Here is a 12,915-nt window from a genome sequence, read left to right as displayed (position 1 = left end):
CACTTGGGAGGCAGAGGCAGGTGGATCTCTGAGTTTAAGGCCAACCTGCTCTACAAAGCAAGTCCAAGACAGACAGGGCTACACGGAAAAATCCTTGTCTTGGGGGAAAAAAAAAAAACAAAAACACACAAACCAATAGCAGAGGCATGCAGATTGCTGTTAGCGCAAGGCCAGCTTGGTCTACAAAAGGAGTTCCAGGACAGCTAGAGCTACACAGAGAAACCCTGGTTTAAAAAAAAAAAAAGTACTTTAAGCCAGGTGTGGTGACATACATCTGTAGTCCCAGCACTCCAGAGGCAGAGGCAAGGGGATATCTGTGAATTCAAGGCCAGCTTGGTCTACTAAGGACCGTCAATGCTACACAGAGAAATCCTGTCCCAGAAAAAAAAAAAACTTTTTTTCAATTTAATCTCAATACTCAGGAGGCAAAGGATGACAGATCTCTGTGAGCTCAAGGCCAGCCTGGTCTACATAGTGAGTTCCAGGACAGCCAGGATTATATGGGATGACCCTAGTTCAAAACAAAACAACAAAAAAAATGTTCTCTCTCTCTGTTTTGTTTTTTTTCAAGACGGGTTTCTTCTGTAGTCCTGGCTATCCTGGACTGCCTGCCTCTGCCTCTCAAATAAAATACTCTCTCTTATATTGTTACAAGAATAGCAAAATAAATACTAGACAAAAATATCAGTATTTCATAAATTAAATGATGAAAATTTTACTCATATTTATTTTGTTTTGAGAAAGGGTCTCATGATGTTGCCCTGGCTGGCCTGGCACTTACTATGTACACTAGGCCTCATGTGTACTCATGAGGAACCCATCCACTCATGGAAACCCATCCACTGGCCTCTGCCTCCCAAGTGCTGGCCTCATATTTGCTTCAAGCTTAACAATACATAAAGTAAGAACAGTAAAAACTGATGTGACTGAAAGGAATGGGTCTGAGATTCAGCTATTTTTTAACACATTTGCTCAATTCTCTGAGGTCTTTGTCATCTTAGATGAGTCTGTTCCAAGGAGTGGAGAACATTGTAACTCTACAACTTCCTCAAAAGGACATTTTGAGACCCATTTAAGATGAAATTTAGACATGTATGTGGGTGTTTGGAAGACAGAGTGAACAATAACTGAAGTTAGCCCAGGATATGTTGTGTGCCGTTACATTTTGACAGACCTTTCTGCTCCACATAATTCTGTCTTCTAAAGGCAGCTTCTGGTAGGTTCTCCTTCAGAGACGACACTTTCATCACATAATTAAAATCTAGTTCCCGGGGCCTAAAGAACAAAACTCGTCAAATAAGTGCTATATAATTAATACTGATATAACCTTATCACTTTCTAATGCAAATGCAAACCCAGGACAGCCAAGGCTACACAGAGCAACCTTGTCTCAAAAACAAACAAGAAAACAGATTTTCATTCGTCTCACTGCAGAATTTGCCTCCCGCCCCCCATTTGTGATTAAAATCCAAATTGAAAGATATGCAAAGAACCAGATTTTCATCTATTTTTGCCATCTACTTGAGTATTATATGCCATTATTCTTCCTACATTTAGTAACTACATTCTACAGCAAGAAAGAGCCTTTCCTTCTTTTAAAACTACTTTTTCACAACAATTTTTATTTCCTATTTATGAGGCATACTATCCCTGTTCTCTGTTATTACAAATAGTCAACAGAAAACGAATTCTGACAGAAACCAGTTCTCTTATGTCAACTAACTATGTCTATGTTTCAGTGGTATGGGGTATAAAGTGTGAACAGATCAAACAGGAGTTCTAAGATGTCCTTTAGGATTAAATCCTCAGGATTAAAAAAACTAACATAAACACCAAAAAAGTTTTAAAATGTCATTATACTCCAAACCAATTTTACAGCTACTTTTAGTATTTTTTTAATAAAAGAATCATGTGAATATTAGATACTGTAAATCTTATAATTGAATTGAGGGGCTATAATCTGTTGGACTTGCTCTACCAACAAATTTGGTTTGTTGTAGAGGAAAAGCAAGCTTCCAATACAAAAGAATTTAGCCAAGCATGTTAACAGATACACGTAGTCCTAACTATTCAGGAGGCACTTAAGTTCCAGAACAACCTGGGCAATACAGCAAGACCCCATCTCAACTAAAGCAATAGAAATACCATTTTCCGGGGGCTAGTGAGATGGCTCAGTGGTTAAGAGCATTGTCTGCTCTTCCAGAGGTCCGTAGTTCAATTCCCAGCAATGACATGGTGGCTCACAGCCATCTATACTGGAATCTAATGCCCTCTTCTGGTGTGCAGATGCACATGCTGATAGAGCACTCATACACAAAATAAATAAAATCTTAAAACAGAGCAGGGCGTGGTGGCACACGCCTTTAATCCCAGCACTCGGGAGGCAGAGGCAGGCGGATCGCTGTGAGTTCGAGGCCAGCCTGGTCTACAAAGTGAGTCTAGGACAGCCCAGGGTACACAGAGAAACCCTGTCTTGAAAAAACAAAAACAAAAAAACCTTAAGACAGACAAACCGACCGACCGACCATTTTACCATTAAGGATTATAATTGAGGTCAGGTCACCCTGTACTTGTACTCTACACAAGCAAATGTATTGCGGCCTAAAACCAAGTAAAATCACTATATTTCACAGCAATGTTATCCATAAAGACAATGAAATGAGTACCTAGCACTGGAAAAACAAAACATGTGTTAAGGATGACTTCAGATACAATACTTACAGTTGAATTGGAATTACCGTGCCATAAGTAGACCAAAGGGTTATATCACACAGCAAACAACCCTGCATAATTAATTGCCCTTTCCATGGAGAGATGAGAGCTTTAAGAAATGGGGGGGGGGGGGGGGGGGAGAGGGAGGAGAAAGCTGTTTACTTTGTGGAACATTTACTAAAACAACAACAAAAACTACAAGAACTAATTAATTTCTTACCATTTTTATTGGGCTCAAGTCTAGAAAAAAACAAAGAATACTTTTATTAGAAGAAGTAAACAAAACTAAGCAAATAAAGTATGCTTTTATTATTTTATTATTACTCACATGCTTTTACAAGTGGGTGCTGTCATCTTTTACGTTCCCTGTACTAAAAAGTTACAATTATATAGGGACAGGTCTGTCTGGGTCACTTAATAACAGTGTTGCCTGAAAGTTCATAGAGGTAATTCTGAAAGAAAGAGAAAGAAAGAATTATTAGCACTATGGAAATGCATATAAATTAAATTCACCTCAACCTCAACCAAACCTGTAATTCAGGATATTAGATTTAAGAAATATTTTATTTACAGAGACTATACCTGACTTTGTATGAAGGCACGAAAATGACTTTTTCTGTAAGAAACTTTGTCGGTATCTGCAGCTACGTGGCAGTCATAGCCAAAAGACGGCCTAGGGCTGTTACCTGTGTAATTCTCAGACACAAACTTGATTTTTTCCTAGAATGAAAACAGTAAGACTCATTAGATGTCTTCAAATGGCAATCAATAGCTTTAACAGTAGGGGTCATTTTACAAGTAGCTTAATAGGGGTGTCGATGTGGTTTTTTCTCACCAGTAACCAAAACAAAACGTATGCTTTTTAGAAAAATAATATCTTAGGGCCATTTTTTTTTAATGTTCATTGGTATTTTTTTTTAAAGATATATTTATTTATTTACTGTATGAGTGCCCTATCTGCATGTAAATTGAACTCAGGACCCTCTGCAAAAGCAGACAGTGCTCTTAACCTCTGAGCCATCTTTCCAGGCCCATTCACAGATATTTTGACTGCATGGATATCTGTGTGAGGGTGTCAGATCTCCTGGCATAGGAATTACTGTAGTTGTAAGCTGCCATGTGGGTGCTGGGAACTGAACCAGGGTCCTCTGGAAGAGCAGTCAGTGCTCTTAACCCCTGAGCCATCTCTCCAGCTTCCTGTTAATGGTTTTAATCACCCATAAGCGCTTTAAAACTTAAAAAAGGAAAAAAAAAAGCTGTGCTTGGGTTTATTTCTGAAGTTTTTCATCATAATACTAAGGGACTACATGATCAGATCAATTACCTTTAATGAAACTTCACTGAATGGCTATATAGTGATTTAATAGAAAATACGACATGAAATCTAAATTATCAAAAGATGAGTTTCCAAACCAAAGCATTAATTAAATATAAATTATGTCAGTGCCCAGAAAGTCTTCAAGGGGAGAACACATAATAAACTGAATCATAAGTGGGTGCCCTTGACCACTGAGTGATCAGTATTACCCAAGGTAGATTAAACGAAGAATCAAATGTCAAGTTTTCTCCAGCTGGGATATAATTCAGTAGTAGAATGCTTGCCTAATGTGGACACATGTGGGAAAGGCCTTAACTTTGATTCCTAGCAATAGAAAAAAAAAAAAGTCAAGTTTTAACATATGATAAATGTCATAGAATGATTAAGCATGAAGGGGGAGGGGCCACAAACCACTATTAGCTGAGGAGCTAGTGACAGTTGATGTCTTGTGGGGAGGAAGAGTTCTTTTTAAGGGTGTGGCCCTGATATGTTTACCATTCCCAGTGGGTGACCCACACTCATGATTATATATATGGGCAGCACAAATTGGACTTGGTGGGCTAAAAAGTTGAGAAGGGGTAGAAAAGTGGGAGATACATCAGAGAGGGGTTAGGAGGAATACATATCAAAATACATGACATGAATTTCTAAAGGAATAAAAACAACAACGACGACGACGGCTGGCTCAACGATTAAGCACACTGGCGACTCTTCCAGAGGACCTGGGTTTAATTCCCAGCACTCAAATGATGGCTATTAACTGACTGCAACTCTAGTAGTACCAGGGGATCTGAAAACCTCTTCTGGCCTCCTCAGATACCAGGCACACACAGGACACAGATACACGTGTAAGCAAAACACTCATACACAAAAACAAATCTGTATTTACTATGTCCTATTTACATAAATGTCTAGGATAGACAGATCCAAAAAGATGGGAAATAAACTAGTTGCCAGGGTTGGTGACGAAAGGGGCCTAAAATAAGAGTGACGGTTTCACAAATATGAACATATGAGACAACACACACATTAGCCCATACAGGTTATATGGGTTAATACAGTCAGGTGGATTGCTATGAGTTTGAGGCCAGCCTGATCTACAAAGTGAGTCCAGGACAGCCAAGGCTACACAGAGAAACCCTGACTCTGTCTCGAACACAAAACAAAACAAAAAGGGTAAAAACTACTGCAAATACTGCTTTTTAATATTTTAACATATTAATATTAAATAGTTTAAATACTTTAAATTTTAAATATTTTATATTTTAATATAATATTATATTTATTATATTAATATAAAATAATATATTTAATATTATTTTAAATATGAAATACTGAGTTTTTGCTTTCCGGTAGTGATGACCTCCCTATGAGAACATGCCTCTCACAAAGGATCTCCTTCATCCCTCTCAAGAGAAGAAGAAACACAAGAAAAAGCGCCTGGTGCAGAGCCCCAATTCCTATTTTATGGATGTGAAGTGCCCAGGCTGCTATAAAATCACCACAGTCTTTAGCCATGCACAAACGGTAGTCTTGTGCGTTGGCTGCTCACTGTTCTCTGTCAGCCTACAGGAGGAAAAGCAAGGCTCACAGAAGGATGCTCCTTCAGGAGGAAGCAGCACTGAAAGTACCTAATTCAAGATAAGGGGAAACCACCCCAATAAACACATTTTGGATTTAAAAGAAAAAAAAAAAAAAGAAATACTGAGTTTTTAAAAACCAACACTATCAGGGATATAGGCACTATGCATGATGTTCCTTTTCAGTCCTTGCAGTAACATTTTGTTTCACCTGGCACTGCTAACCACTCCCCTTCTGAGTCTCTGCAGCTGTGGGCTGCATATGGCTCCTCCACTTCCCCACTGTCTGTTCCATTAAAGTCTCCAAACACTGTGGCCATGTACTCCTCCTATACACATAACGACGTCTTGGTTTCAACCAATACTCCAACCCTGATTTTGGCAGAGCCCCTCCTAAACTATTTTTATCGCCTGTAAGGCTATGTTTCAGAAACATCAAAGGAGTATTTCTCTAGTTCATAAAAGTACCTGTCCACTTACTGAGAAACTACCAAGTACAAGTTAAGGACTTTAAATGTCAATTTAATCCACACAGTAATTCTACAATTACTATACAATTACAACTACAGTTATCTCTTTTCCAAATGAGAAGACTGAAGCATAGAGTTTTCCTATCAATCATCTTTTAAGCTATGACCTACTTATATCCCTGAATTCATCAGCCCCTGCCAACCTTTTCTTGCTGCCTCCTCTCTACTCGTAGCTCCACTACACTGCGGTGAAAGCCTCGTCTTCTCTCTTAACCAAACATTCCACAGTTGTCATGTTTGCTCAGATCTGCGTGTCCTCCATTCTTACGTCACTACAACAGTGTAATGACCTTTACAAAAGAACCAGACCAGGCTCTGGGGGCTGAAAAACACCTTGTGTTAGACTCAAAACTCAATTACATCTAAACTTCTGAGAAAAGTATGACCTGTTCAACACTAAAACCTGGCTTTTATTACAGCCATCTCAGGGAATTAACTAAAACCTGCTATTTTGTAGAAGAGGAGATTCACTTTTCTCAGACCTGCATCTGCCTGGACTGCTCAGAGTAGTAACAACACTTAACCAACACAATAATGGAGCTATTTTGATCATAAATCTCAAAATGAAATATATACACTTATTGTAAGTCTTAAAATAAAACTTACACAATCTGGTCATTGTGTGTATTTATGGCTCAAAACAAGCTCATGTAGAGCTTGTTTTTGAATTGTTTTTTTTTTTAATGTGTTTGGATTTTTTTTTTTTGCCTATGTGTTAATTGATGATGCAGAAACTTGCATGAAGTGTTACTTTTTTTTTTTTTTGTTTTTGTTTTTGTTTTTCAAGACAGGGTTTCTTGTGTAACCTTGGCTGTACTGGATTCACTTTATAGACCAGGCTGGCCTCGAACTCACGGAGATCCACCTGCCTCTGCCTTCCTGAGAGCTGGGATTACAAGCATGCACCATGGTGCCAGGCTCATTTCTCTTTTCTTATGTCTTGTATAGCTACATCCAATCTTTTGCCATTAACACAGTAGTTGATATCTGTAAAGTTCAAAGTTGAACAATGTAACTGAGTGCCCCCCAATTGCATATTTATGGATTTTGTGTTTGCTGCAATTAACTCTGGCTACACAGAGCCCATGGATTAGACATACTTTTCCACAGCAATATACTAATATGTCCTACAGGGAGTAACACCTTGAAATGCTTTTATTCCAAGTCTTTAACTTCTCTTTTTCTTTTTTCTTTTTGGTTTTTCAAGACAGGGTTTCTCTGTGTAGCCTTGGCTGTCCTGGACTCACTTTGTAGACCAGGCTGGTCCCGAACTCACAGCGATCTGCCTGCCTCTGCCTCCCAAGTGCTGGGATTAAAGGCGTGCGCCACCACGCCCAAAGTCTTTAACTTCTAATGAAAAAAGTTTACACAGAAATTGTGCTTACAGAAATAACTTTTTCTCTGAAAAAAATCTTTTGAAACAAAAAGCAGAGATAACTGCATCTTTACTTTGATAGAAATAATAAAACCAAGTATAATACAATAAAAAATCACTCTCTAACCTTAAATTAGTAATCCATTCATTATGCAAAACGAATAGAGAAACAAACTGATTAGAAAACAAAGACATGTGAAAAAAAATCAGTACTATAAATGTGAAGGAATATATAGACTAAGAAGCATATTATGTTGTATTGACCACACAAAAGATAATCTGAATTCATAAGCAAACTTTAAATTCATAAAGCATTATGTAGATTATGTGCTGTTTAAAAATAGCAAATGCACTTAGCTATTTCAATTTATCAAATGGCAATTAACTTTAACAAAATGGGGGTGGAGACTATATTCACTGAATCTACAAATTATGACTTTTTCATCTGACTGTAAAAGTTAGTTATACTTGAGTTGAACATTCAACTTCAAAATTACATTTGCTGGGCATGGTGGCGCACTCCTTTAATCCCAGCACTCAGGAGACAGAGGCAGGCAGATCGCTGTGAGTTCCAGGCCAGCCTGGTCTGCAAAGTGAGTCTAGGACAGCCAAGGCTACACAGAGAAACCCTGTCTCAAAAAACCAAAATATTACATTTATTTTTACTTTTCATGTGTATATGCATGGGAAAGCATGCTAATATGTGTCAGAGGGCAACCTGACCAAGTAGGTGCGAGGAATCAAACTCAGGCCCTCAGGTTTGGCAGCAGTGAGCTAACCACTGACTATCTTGTCCCTCTCACTCTTTAGGCCCAAGCTGACCTTGACTTTGCAGCAATCTTTCTGTCTCAGGCTCCTACCTGCAATATTTAAAATTTGAAGATGTCTTTAATACTCTCAAAACTTGATCTTCTATAAAGTTTCTGAATCATAAAGCTGAAACCTGTAATTTTTGTTTGTTTTGTTTTTTGAGACAGTGTTTCTCTGTGTAATAGCCCTGGCTATCCTGGACTCACTTTAAAAATGTTTTTTAAATGTACTTTATATATGTATATGAATGCTGTATCTGCAGGGTCACCTGTGCACCAGAAGAGGGCATCAGATCATACTATAGATGGTTGTGAGCCACAAGTGATGGCTGGGAATTGAACTCAGGACCTCAGTAAGAGTAGCCAGTGCTCTTAACCACTAAGCCATCTCCAGCCCCTCCTGAACTCACTTTGTAGAGCAGGCTGGTCTGGAACTCAAGGGGCCCATTTGCCTCTGCCTCCTGAGTGCTGGGATTAAAGGCATGTGCTACCAAGCCCAGCCGAAACTTGTAATTTTTAAAGTATTATTTTTTATTTTGACAGAATGTACAAAAGGTAAATTAATTGTTCAAGATCATATAATTTTGATTAATTTTTAAAATCTGTGGTGTGTGCATTCTTTCTCTTTTGTGATACTGGGGATCCAACATGCTAGATAAGTGCTCTATTATTAAGCCATATCCCCCTACTCCTTTATGGTGTCTTTTAAAGACATCCATATAAACTCAGTGACCAATGTTCTAACTCATCAAATTGTGTTTATGATCTGTGCTTTAGCATTAAACTACTAATTTTCAATGAAACAGTTGAACAAAACTTATTGATATGTTTAGTACCTTCCAAAAAGATATTAAGTGGTTTTTTTCTTAGAAACAAATCTTAAAAATACAAAGAACTTTTTTCAGGCACAACTTACATTTTAAAACCTGTCTTTAATGCCTTCAATCATTATGTCTTACAAAGCAAGTGGCAGAATTAAGATAATCTTAAAAATTGCTTTCATCACTAGATATATTCCATCCCAAATGCCCTGAGCACAAAATAGGGGATTTCCACAGAGGTGAAATAGGTCCCGTAGCCAAATGAACTAGGCCTCAAGAGCTGGGGCCAAATATCTTTTTTCTCCTAAGAAGGGTCAAGTACACATTAAAGGGTGTGTTTTACCAAGCAATGCTGTATTGGCTATCAGCAAGGGAGTTAGTTCTCCAATTAAATGTTGTATTTTATTAAGGGAAAACAGAAAGTATACCCCAGGCACATTTCCTATGACAAAAGCAGTAATTAAAAACAGAAGCCAATTAAAAAAGACCAAAAAAAAAAAAAAAACCCAAAGGACTAGAAGAGAATATTTACTATGCTAATAATGACAGACTTAGCTAATACACTAAGACAGGAGAATTTTTTTAAAAGTAAATTCACATTTCAAGAGGCATTTAATAGCCAATGAGCATTTAAAAAACACTTCCAATTTATAAACTTAAAAAGCCAAAATATTTTCATGCAAGCTAAGGACACATTAAAGTGATATAATAAAATGCTAAAGGCAAAGAGAAAAGTATTAAATGTAGTTAGAGAAAAAGAAACCCAAAGACTAAGAGAGGAAAGCAAAGACAGAAATGAAGCTATCCGAAGACATGTAAGAAGTATTCAAAACCAATGTACTAACAATCATCAATGTAAAATGTTTACATCCAACAAAGCCATTTTCCAAGGACAGTGAGCCAAAAAAGAAGTGTTCATTATTCTCTTCCAAGTTTTTTTCCCAATTTATTATTATGGTATTTTGACTGCATGCCTGTCTGTGAGGGTGTCAGATTGGAACAGGAGTGACGGACAGTTGTGACCTGCCATATGGGTGCTGGGGATTGAACCTGGGTCCTTTGGAAGAGCAGCCAGTACTCTTAACTGCTGAGCTGTCTCTCCACCCCTACCCCCACCAAATTTTAGTAAACAAAGCTATAAAGGAAGTGCTCTAGATGGAAAAGTATAGCAACGAATGGAGAGTAGTCAAAATGTGGCAAATATTAGGTACTGGCTATAAAACCAACAATTCCAAACAGGATTCCAGCTATCTGGAAAAGAGTTCTATTTTTTTTAAAGATTTATTTATTTATTATGCAGTGTTCTGCCTGCATGTGTGCCTATGTGTCAGAAGAAGGAACCAGATCTCATTATAGAAGGTCATGACCCACCATGTGGTTGCTGGGAATTGAACTCAGGACGTTTGGAAGAGCAACCAGTGGTCTTAACCTCTGAGCCATCTCTCCAGCCCTAAGAGTTCTACTGTATGACAAAAATAGCATATAAATCATGAAGATGGTGAACAAAGCTAACAATTCTAAAATAATGTTTGTAAGTTAAATAGATTACAGAACTGGGCGCTATGGCACACACTTGTAATATCAGCACTTGGGGAGGCAGAGGCAGGTGGATTTCTACGAGTTCGAGTCCAGCCTGCTCTACAGAGTGAATCGAGGACAGCTACACAGAGAAGCCTTGTCTCAAAAACTCAAAATAGTAATAACAGCAATAAGAGATTAGGAAATACTAAATCAACAAAAAAAAATGATAAGATTTAGAAACATAGGACAGGGCAAACAAATTACAAAGAACAACTATATTAAACCCAAACAAATTGTAAGGCTCTGCCCCTAAAGATTTTTAAAACTATTTTTTTAAATCCAGGCAGTGGAGAGATGGTCAGTGGTTAAGAGTGCATACTGTTCTTTTGCTTGCTTGTTTGTTTTGTTTTTGTTTTATTCTAGACAGGGTTTCTCTGTGTAGCCCTGGTTGTCCTGGACTCCCTTTGAAGACCAGTCTGGCCTCGAACTCAACAGTGATCCAGCGGCCTCTGCCTCCCGTGTGCTGGGATTAAAGGCGTGCGCCACCAAGCCCGGCAAGCGCATACTATTCTTAAAGAGGTCCCAAGTTCAGTTCTTAGCACCCTTCTTTGCTACAGGTTTAGAACCTCCTGTAGCTGCAGATCCAGGCTCTAGCATCCTCTTCTGGCCTTCACAGGTACCTGCCCCTAAGTACACATACCCTCACATAGACACATGTAACTGAAAATCAAAATGAAATTGTAAAACAAAACAAAACAACCCAGCCAGGCATGGTGGAGCATACCTGTAACCCCAGAACTTGAGAGACCTGGCAGGAAGATCATAGGTACACAGGTAGCCTAAGCGACATGTCGTCTCAAAAAAGAAAAAATATTCTAAGAGATACTCTTTTTTACTTATTAGTGGTGCTGGGAACTGAATCCAGGGTGGCATACATACTTGGCAAGTATAGGGCTGAGGACATGGCTCAGTGGTAGCTTGGCCTTGGTTAAACTTTGGATTCAATTCTTAGTATTACAAGATAAACAAAACAATACACAAGTGCATATACCAACTAGTTGTATCAAAACAGTTTAGTGAGCAGGGCATGGTGGTGCACGCCTTTAATCCCACCACTCAGGAGGCGGAGGCAGAGGCAGGTGCGAGTTTGAGGCCAACCTGGTCTACAAAGTGAGTCCAGGACAGCCAAGGCTGTACAGAGAAACCCTAAACCAAAACCAAAACCACTAACCAAAAAAAAAAGAAAGAAAGAAAGAAAGAAAGAAAAAATGTGTTTTAGTGAAAAACATATTTTTCATTGGTAATAATATAAATGATAAACTACAGATAAGATGAACCAAAACAAGTTGGGCAGTAATACAATAGTATTAAAATGTAAAAAGAAGATGTAAAATAGTAAGACATTTGAATAGAAAAGGGGTACCTGTAATAACTCTGATAACAAATATTAAAACAGGGCTTGAGAAATGGCTCAGAGGCTAAGAGCATGGTCTGCTCTTCGAAAGGTCCTGAGTTCAATTCCCAGCAACCACATGGTGGATCACAACCATCTATAATGAGATCTGGTGCCCTCTTCTGGTCTGCAGGTGTTACATGGAGGCAGAATACTGTATACATAATAATAAATTAATATTTTAAAAAACAAATATTAAAACAAAGTCCTAAAAAAACTTAAGGTAGAGCCCTAAAAGAAAATCTAATTTAACAAACGTGACACCCTGAATTAACTTAAAAAATAAATCTGAGTAGTCCTTACCCACTAAAGACATTAAACCACTAGCCTAACATCTGCTACTAACAAAACTGTAGGCCCAAGTCAATCCAATGACAAATGTTTATTTATGGCAACAGTGATTAGGAGCAGCCCAACAATGGATATATGGTAAGGAACAGAATATATTCTTACAATAAACTGTATCATGAAGGAAACGAATTATAAGCAAAAGGCTCACAAAGTGGTGATGATTATGTTGTGAACACACGGGGGCAGCACGTTAACACTCTCAACCTCTGGAAGACCTATACAATTTAAGGAACCAGTATTTTCCAAACGACTAATACACAAGATGAAAGCCCTTTGAAGGGTAAGGTAAATTAGATTTTAATAAGCTCATTCATAAGGCTTCAACTTTACACTGTAACCAACTTTTTAAAAAAGAGATTTTATTTATTATGTATACAGTATTCTGCCTGCACATGTGCCAGCTAGCCAGAAGAGGGCACCAGATCTCATTATAGATGGTTGTGAG

The 12,915-nt window shown here is 38.1% G+C and overlaps 1 protein-coding gene and 1 pseudogene across 7 annotated transcripts in view; one reads left to right on the top strand and one right to left on the bottom strand.

Annotated features, from left to right (window-relative positions):
* Nucleotides 1-12,915, bottom strand: part of TASOR2 (transcription activation suppressor family member 2) — a gene marked incomplete at its 3' end in the record, with an annotated part of 49,641 nt that overhangs the window by 33,260 nt on the left and 3,466 nt on the right. For 5 of the 6 annotated variants that reach the window (XM_084783960.1, XM_084783961.1, XM_084783964.1 and 2 more), the window contains exons 2-6: nucleotides 3,295-3,432; nucleotides 3,041-3,164; nucleotides 2,933-2,952; nucleotides 2,722-2,821; nucleotides 1,175-1,275 (exon numbers count right to left, since the gene is read on the bottom strand). In XM_084783960.1, coding sequence (XP_084640086.1) covers nucleotides 1,175-1,275; nucleotides 2,722-2,821; nucleotides 2,933-2,952; nucleotides 3,041-3,066 — 247 coding nt within the window. In that variant the 5' untranslated portion in view covers nucleotides 3,067-3,164; nucleotides 3,295-3,432. Of the gene's footprint in view, nucleotides 1-1,174; nucleotides 1,276-2,721; nucleotides 2,822-2,932; nucleotides 2,953-3,040; nucleotides 3,165-3,294; nucleotides 3,433-6,283; nucleotides 6,845-12,915 lie in introns of those variants that run through there. The other variant, XM_084783963.1, reaches the window with a different exon arrangement.
* On the top strand, nucleotides 5,385-6,259 carry LOC311598700 (small ribosomal subunit protein eS27-like; annotated as a pseudogene). The gene has a single exon. The product of its transcript is annotated as a small ribosomal subunit protein eS27-like (transcript).

Source organism: Acomys minous (assembly GCF_964271855.1).
Source record: "Acomys minous genome assembly, chromosome: 5".
Lineage (NCBI taxonomy): Eukaryota > Metazoa > Chordata > Mammalia > Rodentia > Muridae > Acomys > Acomys minous.
This window is presented reverse-complemented; position numbering and strand designations above follow the sequence as displayed.